At 44.3% G+C, this 18698-nt stretch overlaps 2 protein-coding genes and 1 long non-coding RNA gene across 8 annotated transcripts in view; 1 reads left to right on the top strand and 2 right to left on the bottom strand.

Annotated features, from left to right (window-relative positions):
- Positions 1-18698, top strand: part of LOC129603087 (uncharacterized) — a 65700-nt gene that overhangs the window by 3001 nt on the left and 44001 nt on the right. The window lies entirely within an intron of this gene.
- Positions 1-18698, bottom strand: part of ltbp1 (latent transforming growth factor beta binding protein 1) — a 151449-nt gene that overhangs the window by 123687 nt on the left and 9064 nt on the right. For all 6 annotated transcript variants that reach the window (XM_029174971.3, XM_029174965.3, XM_029174966.3 and 3 more), the window contains exon 3: positions 14184-14505. In XM_029174971.3, the coding sequence (XP_029030804.1) occupies positions 14184-14505 (322 nt within the window). The remainder of the gene's footprint in view (positions 1-14183; positions 14506-18698) is intronic.
- The window catches only part of LOC129603086 (uncharacterized), a 66466-nt gene continuing 62391 nt past the window's right edge, over positions 14624-18698 (bottom strand). Inside the window, exon 2 of the mRNA XM_055502786.1 lies at positions 14624-16185. Within this exon, the coding sequence (XP_055358761.1) occupies positions 14873-15664 (792 nt within the window). The 5' untranslated portion in view covers positions 15665-16185 and the 3' untranslated portion in view covers positions 14624-14872. The remainder of the gene's footprint in view (positions 16186-18698) is intronic.

The raw sequence follows: 18698 nt of genomic DNA, 5'->3' as shown, positions 1-18698 counted from the left end.
ACCGTGCACATACAAACAGCTTATGTCCTTTTTAGGCATGTGCTCTTATTGCAGGAATTTCATTCCTAACTGCGCCGTCTTGGAGGTTCCGCTTAGAGCTCTGATGCAGACGTCTGCTGCATCCACCACCCGCCTCACGTGGACATCTGAGGCTGAACAGGCGTTCACCGACCTCAAACTTGCTCTTCAGTCGGCTCTTACTTTGGGTCTGCCTGACCCTACGCGACCTTTCACCCAAACAGTGGATGAGAAATCAGCTTGTATGATCTCTGTCCTTCTACAGGATCACGGAGGGCGTCCACGCCCTGTAGCCTATTTCTCTGCTAAGCTTGACCCAGTCGCTGCGGGGCTCCCACGATGCCTCCGAGCAGTGGCTGCGGCAGAGAAAGCCGTGCTGGCATCACGTGACATTGTTGGCTATTCTGATGTCACCCTGCTGGTTCCTCATGCCGTGTCTTTGATCCTTTTGGAACAAAAAAACATCACATCTTTCTACAGCCCGATGGCTTATATACAACACCATCTTACTGGAAATGCCAAACATCACTGTCAAAAGGTGCAATGTGCTTAACCCAGCCACTTTGTTTCCAGGCCCTGACGATGGCGAGCCTCACGACTGTGTTTCGGTCTTGAACCAGGTCTGCACTCCGCGCCCAGATGTGTCGGAGGTGCCAATTCCTAACTGTGACCTCGTTCTCTTTGTTGATGGCTCCGCCTCTAGAGACCCTGCTTCGGGCCACTGTCAGGTTGGATATGCAGTCTGCACCTCTCATACTGTTTTACAGTCTGGCGCTTTACCAGGACATTACTCTGCTCAGGCTGCGGAGTTGATCGCACTGACCGAAGCCTGTAAATTGGCTGAAGGGAAGTCTGTTACCATCTACACAGACTCCAGATACGCTTTTGGCGTCACACAGGACTTTGGTGCTCTGTGGAAACACAGAAAGTTTTTGAAATCTAATGGCAAACCTATCTTGCATCATGATAAGGTTGCTGATCTGCTGGACGCAATTCTGTTACCAGCTGCAATTGCTGTATGTAAGTGCCCCGCACACACTGGGGGCGCTGATCCCATCTCTGCTGAAAACGCACGCGCTGATGCTGCTGTAAAGGCAGCTGCCCGACTTCCCCTTCCCTTTGTTCCCTGCCTCTTATCCTCCACCTCTACCCAACCTCCCTCTCCTCCCTCTGCTCTCCCTGATCTTCAGACATTCTCTACCCCACCGGAACGCAAGCTCTGGCTGACGAATGGCGCCACCAGTAGCCATGGCGTTTGGTATGGGCCCGACGGCAAACCTTGCCTACCTAAACACTTTTTCCCTCATTTCGCGAAGTTGACACATGGATTAGACCATGTATCAAAGGGGGGAATGTTAGATGCTCTTACAAAACATTGGTACACTAAGGGATTTTCAATCTATGCACAAAAATACTGTGAAGCATGTATGACATGCGCCCAACACAACCCAGGTAAGACGACTGCCAAACCACTGGCAGCTCACCCACCACCGGAACAGGCGTTTGACCATTTAATGCTGGACTTCATCGAACTAACGCCAGCAGAAGGTAAAAAGTATTGTTTAGTGATTGTTGATATGTGGTCAAAATGGGTGGAGGCCTTCCCAGCTAAACATGCTAACAGCCATGCAGTCACCAAAGCCTTGCTGACAGAAATAATTCCCAGATGGGGGATTCCATCTAAAATCAGCAGTGACAACGGCTCACACTTTGCAAACCAAGCCCTTGAGGAAGTGGGAAAGTTTCTGAACATCAACATCAGAAAGCACTGCTCTTACCACCCTCAAAGCGGAGGGGCGGTAGATAGAGAGAATGGCACTTTGAAAAACAAACTGGCTAAATGCTGCTCAGAGACTGGTCTCAAGTGGACTCAGGCTCTTCCCATTGTGCTCTCGTACATGAGAATGAGGAGAAGGATGAGAACAAACCTCAGCCCGAATGAGATTCTATTTGGTAGACCTCCTATGATGGGACTCCACCCAGAGACTGAGACTAGGATTTTACCACCTACTGAAATGTGCGAAGATGCAATACTACAGTACTGTAAGAAATTATCCTCTGTTCTGTCCCAAATCTCCAAACAGGTGAAAGCGGCTCTGCCCAAACAGGCGACAGAACCATTGCACATCATTCAACCAGGAGACTGGGTGATCATTAAGGAGCTTCGCAGGAAGCACTGGAACTCAAAGCGGTGGCAAGGTCCCTTCCAAGTCCTTCTGACGACCAACACAGCTGTGAAGATCGCAGAAAGAGCGACTTGGATCCACTCCAGCCACTGCAGGAAGGTCCCGGATCCGACAGACGACCCTCCATCTACATCTACACCACACGAGAAAACCACCACTGACGAAAAGAATTGAGAAGGACGACCCTCGCTGTGCTCACACACGCAATGAGGCGAGGCTGCGTTGACCGTTCAGCTAAAGGTGTGAGCCAAGCGCCGCCTGAAGCTGCGCCGGTGAATCACACTATCAGACCATACATCTACGCACACGCTCCTGAGAAAACACACACACGAGCAGCCTTGAGTTGCCGACGCTGGACGACGTGTAGACTCTTCACATCACGGGAGTGACAGTGACTCAGACGACATTGGGAGGAAACCTGGCGGTGATAACGAACCCCAAGTGTCTCTGTGATCAGCTGATCACAACCTGAAGAACTCCAAAGAACTGTCAGTACGTCAACAAATAGGTTGGAAACAATCTAACGCTACTAGCGCTACTATTCAACAGGAAGAAAAAGACATTGATTGTGATCCTGTTGTTTTGATCTTCACTGTATATTACTTTGATATTTGCTCTAAATTGTGTGGTTGATTTACGTGTATACCTCTCTGTGATTTTATCCACTATTTTTGAACGAAACATTTTACGTTTCCACTTGATTCACACTTTCACACAAATTTTTATCTTCCACTGACGCAAAATGACGTCCACCAGACGAGGCAAGATAAAAATGATTGTCATATCAACCATTGCGGTGACATGTGTGACCCTCCTGTACTTCTGGACGACTCAAACATTTGTTCACTATAGATCCAAGCGCGATATTAAGGACCCTAAAGCCTGGCAGCTTGCCCAAAACTATGTAAATCAGAACCCCACAGGAAACCTATGGTTAGCGTACATCAAGTACACTTCTAAAACCCTCACAAACAATTCATGCGTAGCATGTGCTGTTGCCAGACCTGATCTCTTGGCTGTACCCACTCCCTTTAACAGCAGCAAGTGTTACAACGAGCGACAACTGCAAAATAAGGACACCAGGTGTAGATACACTGCGGACCCCAGCGCTCAGAGATGTGATCCGTCTTGCAAAATGCGTGCCTTGCACAATCTGAGCAAAGGTATGGAGAATGTACAGTCCTGTCACATAAGAAAGTCGAGGTGGCCGACATCAAGGTAACGAAAAAGGAGCCCGCGGCTCCCTTGTATTACACGGTGTGTACCACGTGTCAGTTTGAATATTTCACCTCCAGCCTCGACGGAGAAATAGATGTAGGCCACTTTCCCAATTTCCACCTGACAGGGGACATCTCCAACGCGCATGGACTTAACCCTGAAAACCATGTGATCCGGTTTGCGGTCCCGACTAACACGGATGTCATCCCTTCGTCCTCATACACATATAGGATTGAAAATTTCTCACACGTTGCCCCATCCTCCACTGACTTAGTCCAGCAAAGGAAGCCCTTGTCCGATATGTAGGTGGCTCTGCGGAGATCACCCCAGGGCCACCTTACCAACCAATTGGACCGGCACCTGTACTCAGGTAATGTTTCTCACAGGGGGAATACATCATTTACCCTCAACTCCACAGAAACACTCACGCACCAGGCGCAGGGCTCCAGGCGGTTCCGTGGATCCTGACCTCTACATAGATGCAATAGGCGTGCCGCGAGGATCGCCGGAAGAGTTTAGGGCTCGCAACAAGCATGCGGCGGGGTGGACGAGTGCTATTCCCTTCATGGGCCCCGTAGTAATAGAGGTTAACAAGAATTCGGCCTGGATCAATCTATCTATCTTTATTACAATCAACAGCGCTTCATCAATAAAATTGCGGGCGGTATGAGAGGCATCTCTGGCAGCTGGCTCCTACGTCTCAGATAACTTGGCAGAGTAGAATGGCCCTGGACATGCTGCTGGCGGAGAAAGGAGGTGTCTGCGTTATGTTTGGATAAGCGTGCTGTACTTTTATCCCTAACAACACTGATTCTAATGGCACTGTGACAAAGAAACTCCGGCGTTGATCCGTTCTCTTGGCGCTGCCTAGACCAAACTTTTGGAAAATGGAAATCAGTTTTTATGTCAGCAATAGTCTCGCTTATCATCTTCATGGCCGTGATCATGTTGCTTGGTTGTTGTGTTATTCCTCTGATTAGGGGTCTCATCATGCGTGCGACCTCAGCAACACTCTCGTATCAAATGACACAGTGCACTATATTCAAAAACCCCAACTCTAATTCACTTAATGACTTTGACAATGGTCTTAGGCTATCTAACCACAAAATATAATATGATACAAATATGACTATTGGCTTATTTTCTTCACATGCCAATACAGAGGTTATTCTTGTATAACTACCCACCAAAAACAGCTCCGAACCTTTTGTCCCTAAGTTACTTGCATTTTAAGTGAAGGTGTATTTTGAATCTTGATGAGTTAATACCCTTACTATTCCTTTGGAAGGGTCTTTTATAATTACAGAATGTGATGTTGACAATTTTTATTCTTTCATGGTTTGATCAATGTGTAATCAAAAGGGGGGAGTGTTATGGGAAAAATTGTTCCTTCCTTACTTCTATGCAGTTATTATACGATTTATGACTTATGTTCTGCAATTAATATCTATGTTTTGTCTTACTGTATGCATTTGACATTTCACCTAGATTGTTCAATGGTTGTCTATGCCTGATAGACTCTCAACTCTAGCTCCAAAACCCAAGGTCAGGGAGTTGTGTCTCTGTTGAGACTTGGTGCTCCTTTCTCACAGATAGTTGGACGTCAGCAATGCAGGTATGAGAATGTAAATATCTTCACACACACACTGCGACAGGGAGGAGATGGTGCATGTAATTTGATTGGGTTAGAAAGACATTCCACCCTAGTCGGACAGAGAAGCTAAAAGGCAGAAGCAACTTGAGGATTGTGGGCTCTTTGCATCACACCTTCGTGGTGTGTGCACTGATCTCCCCAGCTGGTTTTTGGTTTGTTGATGTGCACGATCAACATCCATGCTTTTTATTTGCTTTCCCCATTATTTTTCTTTTCTTTATTTTTTCAATAAATCGCACAAAAGGACAACTCTCTCATCTGCTTCTTTATGGAAAATTTCCACCGCAGTGGCGGCTGTAGAGAACGTGCAGAGAGGCGTGTAAGACTGCGTGTAAGTAACACCTTGATGTTGCGTGATCATCTGATCACACACACTTTGCCACAGAATCTGCCTCACAAAGATGATGCGATGCACATTTGGGTAGTCATGGCTCACAATGAGTTCAGTTATTGTGAGGCAGGTTGAGTGGATGTTATTCTCCCGCAGATAAAGCAGGCTCTGAGACAGGAAGTCCAATGATAGATCATATCTAAATAGTCACAATAAACTGTATTAAATCACTGTTTAGAATAATTGCAAAGATCGGCACAACATTAGAGAGTCTTCCTGAGCATAAGAGTGTCAACCGGCCAAGCCGAAAATCACCGGAACACTGCAAATGCACTAAATTCTTCCTCATCAGGTGTCGAGGTGGGGTCGTGGTTGTGATGTTGCTGCAGTGGAAGAAGCAGGATGCCCCGAAAACTTAGCTTTGTTGGCAGGTGATTCTGTAAGTGACCCGACGGTCGCGAGCTGACTGACCTGTCATTCCTTTAGCAAATGCCATGTGTCGTAACGTAATCAACAGTTGTCAGCACTGAGACGGGCTAAAAAAATTATTGTTACATTAATTAATGTTAACAATATGGGTCTCAATGTGTGTCAAAACACGACCGCAATCCTTCAAGAGTTACAAATATTTGTCGATGTTGCGCTTTAAATGCTCTTGGGTGTTTTATTGTGAAAGTCCGCGACTGGCCCCGCCTCCGGTTTACCTTTTTCTTATTTTGTTTTGAAAGTGGAGAAAAGGAGAATGAGTAAATCAGTGTATCGCAAATGTGTTTTACCGACTTACGGAAACGAAACACAGCATAAAAAGACGTTATTGAATTCTCATTTTACACATAAATAATGAATTGCACTTCATGCACGGACCGTGTGTGTTTGAATATAACATATCTAAAAAAAAAAAAGGAGAATGAGTAAATACATTCAACTCATTAGCTCGTTTCAGTAATGTTTCAACTGATTAATTACAAATAGTTAATTAGATATAACAACAATATTTCTGCTTTCAACTGGTTTGTTTCTTAACTTTTCCAATAGTGTGTATTGCGTGAGTTAGAGTGCGTTATGTCACAGCTAGAGTGCGGGGGCACGTTTTTTAAAAATAGAATTTCTGTCTTTAACTCGTCACTAAAGACACAGTTTTTACTCAGCTCTATGCATATTACTGATTAGTTCATTACACTGTTTGATTGTTTAATAATTAATCAGACACTTGCTCTGAATCTTTCAAAATAAAAGCACCAATCCAACTTTTAGCTTTAATAGGACTATTTTAGCTATTAAGCACACACAGCTCCTCCACATCCTTTCAAAATAAAAGTCTCAATTCTGATCTTTCGCTAAAGATAGCAATAATTCTTCTTTTAACAGGTTTATTATGACTAGTTAATTAGACTAATATACTGTTTAGCAAATACTTGCACTGGCTTTTTCAATATCCTTTCAAAATAAAAGCACAAATTCAAATTTATAGCTTTAATAGCACTATTTTTGCTTTTGAATGGGTCATCGTGACTGGTTAATGTGACTGTTTTACAGTTTAGCTATTAAGCACACACACCTCCTCCAAATTCTTTCAAAATAAAAGCTTCCAGATCTTTAGATGGGGCTAAGCTTCCTGGCATCCTAGAAACCCGCCACTTGGTCCCAGAAGTTATTGTGGGTTGAGTTTGCCCACAACACTCTGCCCTGTGCATCCACCGGGCTCACCCGTTTCACTGCACATATGGGTTCCAGCCTCCTCTCTTCGCATCCCTGGAAAGGGAGATCCAGGTGCCTTTAGCCCACGACCTGCTGCTGCAGTGTCGCCGCACAAGGCTCCACGCCTCATCTAATGCTGAGATCCCGGGCTAGGTACAAGGAGAACGCAGATTGTAAGCATTCTCCAGGGCCCGTCAACGAGGTGGGAGACCAGGTGTGGCTCTCCACCAAGGACCTTTACCTCAAGGTTCTGTCACGTAAGTTGGCACTAAAGTTCATTGGGCCATTCACTGTGGCCAAGGTTATTAATCCAGTCTTTGTCAGACTTTCCCTGCCTAGGACACTTCATATTCACCCTACCTTTCACATCAGCCGACTCGAGGCATTTCGCAGTCAAGATGCTACTCGGGGGCGAGGTCAGCAATTTCTGGTCGATTGGGAGGGGTACAGTCCAGAAGAACGGTCATGGTGTTATCTAAGAACATCCTGGACAAGGATGTCATCCGACAGTTCCAGCGGTCGCATCCGGACTTGCCGGGACCATCTAACGTCTGAGGGGGACTGGATCATGAACTCTTCATTGTATGGTGGTCTTGGGGCTTGTGTGGCCCTCCACCGGTCCTCCCGCCACCCACCCTGCTTGTGTTTGGGGCTTACTGTTACGATCCAGGGTTTTTTGCATGCCATTTCCTGTTTTACTTGGTAATATACGGTTCTATGTCAAACCAGGTTTTGTGTTCTCTTTATTTCCGCTCATTAGTCCCCAGCTGTTACCAATCAGTAATCTAGATGGATGGCCCGGATCTATGGACTGACAAGTAATATCTCACCTTGTTCAGAGGAATTACATCAAAGGATGACTTGGATTGAAGGACTGATCAGTAACATCTCAGCCCATTCAGATGTCCAGATTGCAAGACTGACTAGTAAGATCTCAAGAGACAAACGGATAACATCTGCAGACAGACTGAACGCTTGGTTACTATGGTGACAGCCTTGACTGACACGCTTGACGGGATGTCACGGGCACACCCTGGACCCACAAGAGGTAATGAAGCCCTGAGCTCTGACTGTTTGCACTATTGAAAGGACACACAGGGAATAAAGTTTAACATAAACGGTTTATTGAATACAAACATAAACCTATGGTTTCCAGCCGCAACGATGATGATATGGTATGAAACTTACTGCTACGGCAGGGTTGATAATAATAAACACAGGTAAACAATCAAACATAAATAGGTTGCATGGGCAGGACCAAAGCTCAAAACTAAAACTGATCTCAAAACTGCTGCTTAGCAGGGACAGATACACTAAACTACACAATCTGAACCTACGGGCAACCTAAATATGGAAACACATAACAACTTGAGACAACTAAACAAGCACTGAATTCTAGAGGTTAAAGTAACTAAACAGCGCTGAATCTATACAGACTAAAACTAAACATGCTCAGTTCCTGGATACATGGATAAGTGTATCTGTTTCCCCAGAGACTGACGTAATCACCTTAGAACCACCACGGACAGGAACAAGCACCAGGCATGGCACCGCAATAGGAGCACTGACCAGGCGTGGCATGGGAACAGGTGGCGTCCTCACCTCGGGACGACTGCGATTTACAGGAACAGGCCAAGTCCACACCTAGGGATGGCCGTAATCAGAAACAGGCGGAGTCCACATCTCAGAACCGCCATAACACACAGGAACAGATCCAGACTAGATGTGATGTGAGTGCTGTTGGGTAACCAGACACCGAACTGGACAGACAGGGTGTTGCAGCCTTCTAGGAAACAAGAAGCAATCCCACCCTCAAATGAGCCCCGACAGCAGAAGCCAGACGAGGTGCAGGAAAAGGTAAGTCGAGACTTGCAGCCGCACTAGAACCAGAAGCTCATATGCTGTGCTCCACCTCTGATGAGGTTTATTCTTTAACAGTCTGTTTATAATCAACACCCGAAACAACACTTGCAGCAGCAGAAACCTCAGTCCTGGAGGCTGCTGAAGTCATGCTCACAAAATCCATGAGTTCCAAAATTGAAAACCAAAAACTCCCTGGGCGCATCCGCAGACCAGGTCATGGGAAAGGGTAGGGGGTAAGATCCCAATTTCATGACCCAAATTACCTGATTGCTAAGCAGCAATTAGGCTTTTACCTTGTGTGTGAAATGTGACATAAATATAAGCTATAATATAAGCTTCAGATTCTACTGTAAGGAACCTTGGTGTCATGTTTGATCAGGATTTTTCTTTTACATCATACATTATAAAAATGCTGCAGAGAAACTGCATCATCACTCTATGCGTTTGTTACCTCTAGACTGGACTACTGTAACTCCTTACTCATAGAATGTCCTAACAGCTACTTAAAAAGCCTGTAGCTAATTCAAAATGCTGCAGCCAAAGTTCTTTCCCCTGCATTAGCTTCTCTGCACTGGGTGCCTGTAAAATGAAGGATAGAATTTAAAATTTGCCTATTCACCTACACTTAATGAGAAGGCTCCTTCTTACAGTCGTAGCACTTCAAAGTGATCGCAGTACGTGCGCATCGCCAGCGCGCCACGGGTGCGTCCCCGACTAAGGATTTTTAATCCTGCAGCCAGCTGAAAAAAATCAGGGTGCTAGTCTCGTTTTAACCACCAGGTGGCGCAAAGATGTGAGGTCCGACTGTTCATTTCTATCTGTGTCTGCACATTAAGCACAAAAAACGATGTCATGGTATTGTATCATTAAATGTAGAGTAGTTCATTTTATATTATACTTAAAATTTTTTATAAATTTATTATTATAAATAGTATAGATTATTATGCGTCTTTGCTCGCTAGTGTGGGCTAGTGTTTGTTGTCAATTGCCGAAGCTGCTGATGTTTTTACACAGTTTTCAGGCCAGCCGAGAGACACAGTCCCTCCTCCAGCCAATCCAATAGAATAATATAAGTATAATAACATAAAATAGGAATCTATATTTATTCATCAATCTGTGTCATAAATGTATTTTATATGCATATTTGTACTCGTCTTCTGGTTTGTTGATCATGAGGAAAAAATACAAAACAAACTGGATTCGTTTCGTTTCGTCCTCTCTTTATATGAGCGACAAACGGAATTCAAGTGTTGTTTCGACACAAGGTACGGAGTTGGATTTAAAGCTGATTTTTCGTTTTGAGAAAAAAGCAGAGAACGAAAAACTAAGTCGTTCTCTCGTTATAGCAGCGTTTAAGTTTAACCAAACTCTTAAAATTTACTCCGACCGCAATGACTATAGTTTGCTCTGACTCTGAATGAAAAGCCCGAATGACAGATGATGTGTCCAGGTAGAGCTTAAGCAGAAATGTATGCATGTGATAATGCAGGCAACGAGAGAATCGGGGAAGTGGCGTCACCGTCTGAAGCAGACAGTGGTGTGACGTTCCAATGATGGTGCTGAGGAGCCGCTTATTCATAGACAGATGACTTGGATCAAGTTGTCAATGCGCGCTAGTGTTTGTTGTCAAATGCTGATCTCGCTGCTGCCTTTATACAGTATGTCCTTGTGTGTAAGTACTGTGTCGGGTCTGTGTACGTTCTACGTTTGATTTCCCCCTCTAGAATAAATCAAGCCGTTTTCTAGGTAAATTGTCCAGAAAATAAAATACAAAGAACATCCGCTTCCTTATTTCTCTTGATATAAGCGAAAACAGAATTTAATCACAGCACCATGTTAAAACCAAATAAACGAGCTGAGAACAGTGTTTTCAAAACTAGACCTGGAATTAGATTTAAAGCCGTTTCCCGTTTTCTCGTTTTGTGGAAAAAAAGATTTTATTCTGGGGGACAAATCAAACAGTTGGAACATACACGGACCGTTTTCCGTTTCTCGATTAAAAAGAAACAAACGGCATTTATTCAAAGCAGCGTGTTAAAAACGAAGAAACGAGCTGAAAAGAGCTTAAAGCCGCTTTCAGTTTTTTCAATTGGTTTCAATGATTTGGTGCAATTAAACAGTTAAAACACTAAGACATAGGCAATGTGCCCTTTAAACGGAAGCTGCATTATTATACTTTAGCTTAATGACATTTACCACAATATCTGCAGAAAAACAATGTTTTATTACACAGGCAATACAGTGGATTTGGAACTCGCTCCGCACAAGTCAACTGATGTTGATTCAGTTGCAAAGCAAACTCCAAACCCCATCCCCTACTACGTATTGGCACAGAGACATTAACATATTGTCTCCACTCAGTCAATAGGTGTAAAATACTTTAGCTCCGAGACAAAGAAAAGCTCCATGGGAGATCGAGCACGTGATCAGCTGCACCTACAGCTGTGAGACGCCAAAACCTTTCACTTGACTTTTTTAAACGCTCTTCTTATGGCATTTAACACAGGTCTGGCAGACTACCACTGCTAACTTGTAGAGACTATCATATAATAAAAATAAATAAATTGTTTCTCTGCCTGCTACAGCCTCGGCTGCGTTGGGTTGTTAGAATCCCTTTCACCTGTACCATATAAAATGTGTTCCTACGAAGTTAATCAGCCACTTTCAGAATCAGAATCATTTTTATTCCCCAGGTTTGAACAGGGCAAACATTATTTTTATTTACAAAAAAAATGAAAACGTTCACATGTGATTTGCCCGCTTTGATTAAGACAAAACTCTTGAAAGCATTTTACTTTACATTCCGTTTATTTCGTTATTCCCACTTTCATATCTGTCTGATAAATAAAAGTGGGTGGGGCTATCAGTCCCGTAGCAAAGGTAAGCGTGGGCGCATCAACATACATGACAACGACCTGTGTTCCTCTGCTACAGCCTCCTCTTTAAGCCTGTTGTAATTGCAAATGCTGCACTGAGCTCTCTTTTACTTTGATGAGTTTTGTGTCTAAATGAAATCAGGCAGAACAACGTCCATGCGTGTGTCACGCTGAAAGCGGCTGGTGAACCTCTTGGGAACATGGCTCTAGCTCTGCAATGACTTTATGTGGTACAGGTCAAAGAGAAAATAACGAAAGAAACGGAACATAAAACGGAAACGCATTCAAGCGTTTTCTGTTTGTATTTTTAATGCACATTTATTAAAACTGTATTGTCGTTTTTTCGTAAATTTTGGTGATGTTACAGTGCAAACCGTATGGGATTTTTTTAAACAAATAAAAATAATGTTCGCCCTGTTCAAACCTGGAGAATAAAAACGATTCTGATTCTGAAAGCGGCTGACCAACTTCGTAGGAACACATTTCATATGGTAGAGGTGAAAGGGAGACTAACAACCCAACGCAGCCGAGGCTGTAGCAGGCAGAGAAACGCAGATCTTTGTCCTGCGTGTTGAGGCGTGTTCCCCTTCCCCCAGTGTCCCTGCTCTGGGACGTGGATGGCCCCGCCCACTTTCATTCAACAGACGGACATGAAAGAGGAAATAACGAAATAAACAGCTGGTTAACTTTATAGGAACATGGCTGTAGCTCTGCAATGTCTTTATGTGGTACAGGTGAAAGCAGTAATAACGAAATAAACGGAATATAAAACGTTAACGCTTTCTGTTCACCCAAACTTGATGGGTATACAGTCATCTTTTCAGAAAATTTTTAGCATTTGCATGTTGTTGTAAATGAATAACAAAATTAACAAAATCTACGTTTAACAAACTGTGAAGAGTTCCGTGTTTACATGAAAGCGGGCAGAACAACGTCCGTCTATGACTCACTGCCGAAAGCGGCTGGTGAACCTCTTGGGAACATGGTTGTAGCTCTGCTAAATAATACAGGCAGCCTATCTTGTATGCGAAAATATAAAAATGTTCAGTAATTACAACTCCTGCTTCCACCGAGATTCGAACCCGGGGTAAAAAATTGACACGTCAAGGCAAGGTAAGACAGCCTCATAAAGGCCAGTGTGGGGGCTGATCGCCACCTATAGGCCAAATAGACGCAACACAGCTCCAACGCGCTAAAAACCCGGTGATACCGCGCTGAAAATGCAAACACATTGCCGTAAAGGCTGACACATTGAAGTGCTACGACTGTATCTTAAAGATCTTATAGTTCTTTATGCTTCCATGCTTATGCTACGGCAGAAGGCTTTGTTCTCAGAGCACTGGGCCACTTGCGGTTCCAACCATCCATCTTCTACCACTTAATCCCTTATGCTGGCTCACGGGGGATGCAGGTCGCCAGTCAATTAACACACACGCAACAGAAAACCATTCACACACGCGCTCAAGCCAAGGCATGTTTTTGGACCATGGGAGGAAGCCAGTGAACCCTTGCGAACACGGGGAGATACAAACTTCACACAGAAAGGCACTCGATCCGCTCCGGGAATCGAATCTCCTTGGACCTTCTTGCTGTGAGGCAACAGTGCCACCCACTGCACCACCGTCCCACCCTACTTCTTCCTAGAATCTTTAAATGTAGAATGGGAGGCAGAGCTTTTAGCTACCAAGCTCCTCTCCTGTGGAACCAGCTCCCTGTTGGCAGCTGGAGAAGCTGACACACTCTACATCTTTAAGATCAAGTTTAAAACCTTCCTTTTTGATAAAGCTTATAGTTAGAGAAGATTCAGGTCACTGCCAATGATTGCTAGTCACAGGAACCATATCGTAGTTAAGCTGCAATAAACATAGACTGCTGGAGGACTTTATTTATACACTGAGCTCCTCTGTTTCCTTCTATTTCTTCTATTCAATAACTTCCTATCCTTGTTCCCTGTTTAACTAACATCGCCTCTTTCTCTCCAGTAGTTTTTCTTTTCCCTCTCTCCCCCACTCTGTCCTCAAATACAGGTATTATTGGACTTACACTTCTATTGTCAAATTGTAATTAAATTCTTCTCTGTATGTGGGATTTGTTGGGTTTAGTTGTGTAAGGTCTTAAACTTAAAATTTAAACTGAAATTATCCTTGCTTACAGTGCAGCACAAATACAAACACAGGCCTGCAGCCTGTTGAGTGAATGCACCACTTGAGTAATTTCGTAAACTGGACATAAACCATTAGCATATATGAAAGCCCTCATTTGTAACTATTGTACATAGGTACAAATTAAACAAAAAAAATAGAATTAAGGCCTACATATGCTGGACAAGTGCTACTTACTGCTGTTGGATGCGATGTTGGATGTAATATGGCTGGACAATTGGAGAGGGTGGCTTGACAGTTAGTTTGATCTGAGCCATGTTGTTTGCTGGTGTGGAGGCTGAGGCATAGCCACTCTGAGGCATCTGCAGAGGTATGGGCCGCTGGAGTTCCATGATGTATCCATTAGCGTGACCGTTGGTGGGTCTATTCCCAGGTAATGCTGGAAAGGGGTTTGTAGGCACCTTTTGTTCACAGGCCTTCCCCGTTGAGCCTTGCTTGCAGACGCAAAGGTGAGGCCTTAGGCACATTCCTCCATTCTGGCACTGAGGGATGCAGTTGGCTGTTTCCAAAATGAAAAAAAGGGGAATAAGAGACAAATATAAAATTTGAATGAAATAATGCACTTAGTCACATATAAAAACACAAATATGTCATAGATTTAAAGTAATAGTCTAAATGCTTTTCACTACGGGCATAAATGGATAAACTTAAATGCATACGCACCCACTCATCATCCAAACCCCTTCGTCCTAATAAGGGCCTATGCCAGATGTCAGCTGTGTTACATATATATGTATATGTAATTGGTATTTGTAGAGATCAGCCAATGCTGTGTTTTATATATATATATATATATATATATAATATACACACTCTATTCTCACCCTCCACGGGTGGTCTCATCCACTTTCCCAGCTCGGGTCCTCTTACCAGAGGCCAGGGAGCTTGAGGGTTCTGCGCAGTATCCTTGCTGTTCCTAGGACTGCACTTTTCTGGACTGAGATTTCGGATGTTTTTCCAGGGATCTGTTGTAGCCACTCCTCCAGTTTGGGGGTCACAGCCCCCAGTGCTCCGATCACCACAGGTACCACTGTGGCCTTCACCTTCCAAGCCTTCTCCAGTTCTTCTCTGAGCCCTTGGTATTTCTCTAGTTTCTCATGTTCCTTTTTCCTGATGTTCCCATCGCTTGGTATTGCCACATCCACCACTACGGCTTTCCTCTGCTCTTTATCCACCACCACAATGTCTGGTTGGTTCGCCATTACCATTCTGTCAGTCTGTATCTGGAAGCCCCACAGGATCTTGGCTCGCTCGTTCTCTACCACCTTGGGAGGTGTTTCCCATTTTGACCTTGGGGTTTCCAGTCCATACTCTGCGCAGATGATCCTGTATACTATGCCAGCCACTTGGTTATGGCGTTCCATGTATGCTTTCCCTGCCAGCATCTTACACCCTGCAGTTATGTGCTGGACTGTCTCAGGGGCCTCTTTGCACAGTCTACACCTTGGGTCTTGTCTGGTGTGGTAGATCTGGGCCTCTATGGCTCTGGTGCTCAGGGCCTGCTCCTGTGCAGCCAGGATGAGTGCCTCTGTGCTGTCCTTCAGCCCAGCCCTTTCAAGCCATTGGTAGGATTTGTTGAGATCAGCCACTTCAGTTATGTTCTGGTGGTGCATCCCGTGTAAGGGCTTGTCCTCCCATGATGGTCCCTCTTCCAGCATCTCATCCTCTGTTCTCCACTGCCTGAGACATTCACTCAGCACGTCATCTGTCGGGGCCTTATCCTTGATGTACTTATGGATCTTGCATGTTTCATCCCGGATAGTGGCTCTCACGCTCACTACTCCTCGGCCTCCTTCCTTGCGGCTAGCGTACAGTCTCACAGTCTCAGGGTGCTGGATTTGGGGTGGAACCCTCCATGCCTGGTGAGGAGCTTTCGTGTCTTAACATCTGTGGTCTGTATCTCTTCCTTTGGCCACCTTATTATTCCTGCAGGGTATCTGATCACTGGCAGAGCGTAGCTGTTTATTGCCCGGGATTTGTTCTTGCCATTGAGCTGGCTTCTTAGGACTTGCCTTACTCGTTGGAGGTATTTGGCTGTTGCCGCATTCCTTGTTGCCTGTTCAAGGTTGCCGTTCGCCTGTGGTATTCCAAGGTACTTGTAATTGTCCTCAATGTCTGCTATTGTTCCATCTGGGAGTGAGACCCCTTCTGTGTGGATTACCTTGCCTCTCTTTGTCACCTTCCTCCCACATTTCTCAAGCCCGAATGACATCCCAATGTCCGAGCTGTAGATCCTGGTGGTGTGGATCAGCGATTCGATGTCTCGCTCACTCTTGATGTCATCCATGTAGAGAAGGTGACTTATGGTGGCCCCGTTCCGGAGTCGGTATCCATAGCCAGTCTTGTTTATTATTTGGCTGAGGGGGTTCAGACCTATGCAGAACAGCAGTGGGGGACAGTGCATCTCCTTGGTATATGCCACATTTGATGGATACTTGGGCAAGTGGCTTCCCATTGGCTTCAAGGGTGGTTCTCCAGCCGGTTTATTCGTCTGGCTTTGTTGTCTCTTGTGTATCTCTTTAGTCGGCTGGCCAAGGCTTGTAGCCTTTGCTTGGCAGTTTCGAGTGCTTCAGGTATGGTCATCTTTGTGTACCTCTTAGGCATCGGTCTTTTCATTGCACCTCTCTGGGCCTCTGTCATTTGGCTCACTTCCCTCCGAGCTGCCTTGATTTTTGCCTCCAGCCTTCGTTTCCATGGTGGGTATTGTTTCTCATGGCTCCCATTGTTGCTCTTATAGCCAAGCACCTCTAGGATCACTGATGCTGAAGCGTATATCAGCTCATTGGTTTCTGTGATTGTTGTAGTAGGGATCGCTCTCAATGCTGCATTCACATCTTCCATGAGACTTTCTGATGGTACTTCACTTAGCCATTGTAGTGCGGTTCGGGGTTGCCTGTTTAATCTCGCCATGATCTTATCTTTCAGGTCAGTCACTGCCTCGCTCAGCGTATCTGTGTTCATTGGGGCTTCGTACCCAATTTCCGGTTGGGGAGATGGTGAAACCTCCCCTCTGACCTGGCGTTCTGGCTCCCCCTTGCCGTAGCATTTGTGTTGTTGTAGTAGCTAAACAGTAAAGTAGTCTTATTAATTAGTCATAATAAACTAGTTGAAAGCAGAAATATTGTTATTTTTAGCTAAAGATCTGAATTGGTGCTTTTATTTTGAAAGGATTTGAAGGAAGCCTGTGCAGGTAATTTGCTAAACAGTATAATAGTCTAATTAACTAGTCATTATAAACTAGTTGAAAGCAAAAATAATGCTATGTTTAGCTAAAAATTAGGATTGGGTATTTTATTTCGAAAGGATTTGGAGGAGCTGAGTGTGCTTAATAGTGCATTAACTAGTCACAATTACCTATTCAAAAGCAAATATAGTGCTGGTAAACCTAAACATTTGGATTGGTGCTTTTATTTTGAAAGGATTTAGAGGAAGTGTGTGATTAATTACTAAACAATCAAACCGTGTAATGAACTAATCAGTAATATGCACAGGGTTGCTACACTGAGTATCAGGAGTGTGAGCTGTCACTCAAAGCTGCAGCTGCGCTGTTGTCATGGAGATGAAAGGCAGCAAAGTCAGGATCATTCTGCTCTGAGAAAGCAGAGTTGCACCTCTGGCAAACAGGCTTGTTACAGTAAAACCATAATAGCTGTCAAACTTCACGTTTGCCAATGGATTAATGAGCAACTGATATGAGTTTTATATATGAAGACAAAAAAATGTGGCAACAGTCGCGATTTCAAAACCTCTGCATTTCTCTGAAAAAGTCTCACAGGCAAATGCATTAGAGTGAATAAGAGGATTTCTGGAACTCTCTGCGCTTTGAGGCAGCTACAGACTAAAGTATAGGTCTGAAGGCTTAGCCAGACATATCATTAGAAAGAAGACAAGTATGACTACGAACAAGTACACACATAGCTGAAAAATGTGTCTGTAGTGACAACTTAAAGACAGAAGTTCTGGCTTAAAAAAATGTGTCCCTGTCTAGCTGTGACATCATGGACTGTAGCTGACGCAATACACACTAATGGAACAGCTAAGAATTCCTTTAAAAAACATTCAATATATAAACTGCTATAGATCAAAAAGTATTAAAGATATTAAAAAGCTGAACAACAGGTTAATAGTGTTGAACCTCTGAGCCATGTCTTTTGTGTCTTCTTTGGATTAAAGGCCAAATGTTAAATGTCCTTAAACAATTAAATATTGCCGCCCCCCTGCGGCTCCCAGTGTTTTTTTTTTTTCCATGGAAAAGTGGGTGTTACGGGTTGCCGACCCCTGGTCTAGAGTATCCTTATTCATTTTTTTAAATTGTAGCAGCTTGTCTGCCACAAATCGAACGCTGCACGCAGGAGCGTGCACCGTTCTACGCATGCAGCTTCTTATTATCGGTTTTAAACTGCCATAACTTGCAACAATTTACTTACGTACATAACTATACTAAATACTATAATCGTCTGCCAGCGGTTCGTAGTCTTGGCTATCCATGCACTAAATAATACGAGAGTGCCCTCTGGCGGCATGGAAGCTGACTCTCAACACTCTGAGCCAATAGGGCAACATCAGCAGCAAAATTGCTATTCTGGAATAACATTTTTGAACATGGAGCTAATCAACTGGTCACTCAGCGCATTGGACAAAATGTTTTCACAAAGGAAAGAATCTCCGGGAGAACCACTCTGCCCCTCAGGG

Source organism: Betta splendens, chromosome 15 (assembly GCF_900634795.4).
Source record: "Betta splendens chromosome 15, fBetSpl5.4, whole genome shotgun sequence".
Classification (NCBI taxonomy): Eukaryota; Metazoa; Chordata; class Actinopteri; order Anabantiformes; family Osphronemidae; genus Betta; species Betta splendens.
The sequence above is the reverse complement of the archived record's forward strand: the minus strand, read 5'-3'. Positions and strand labels throughout refer to the sequence as shown.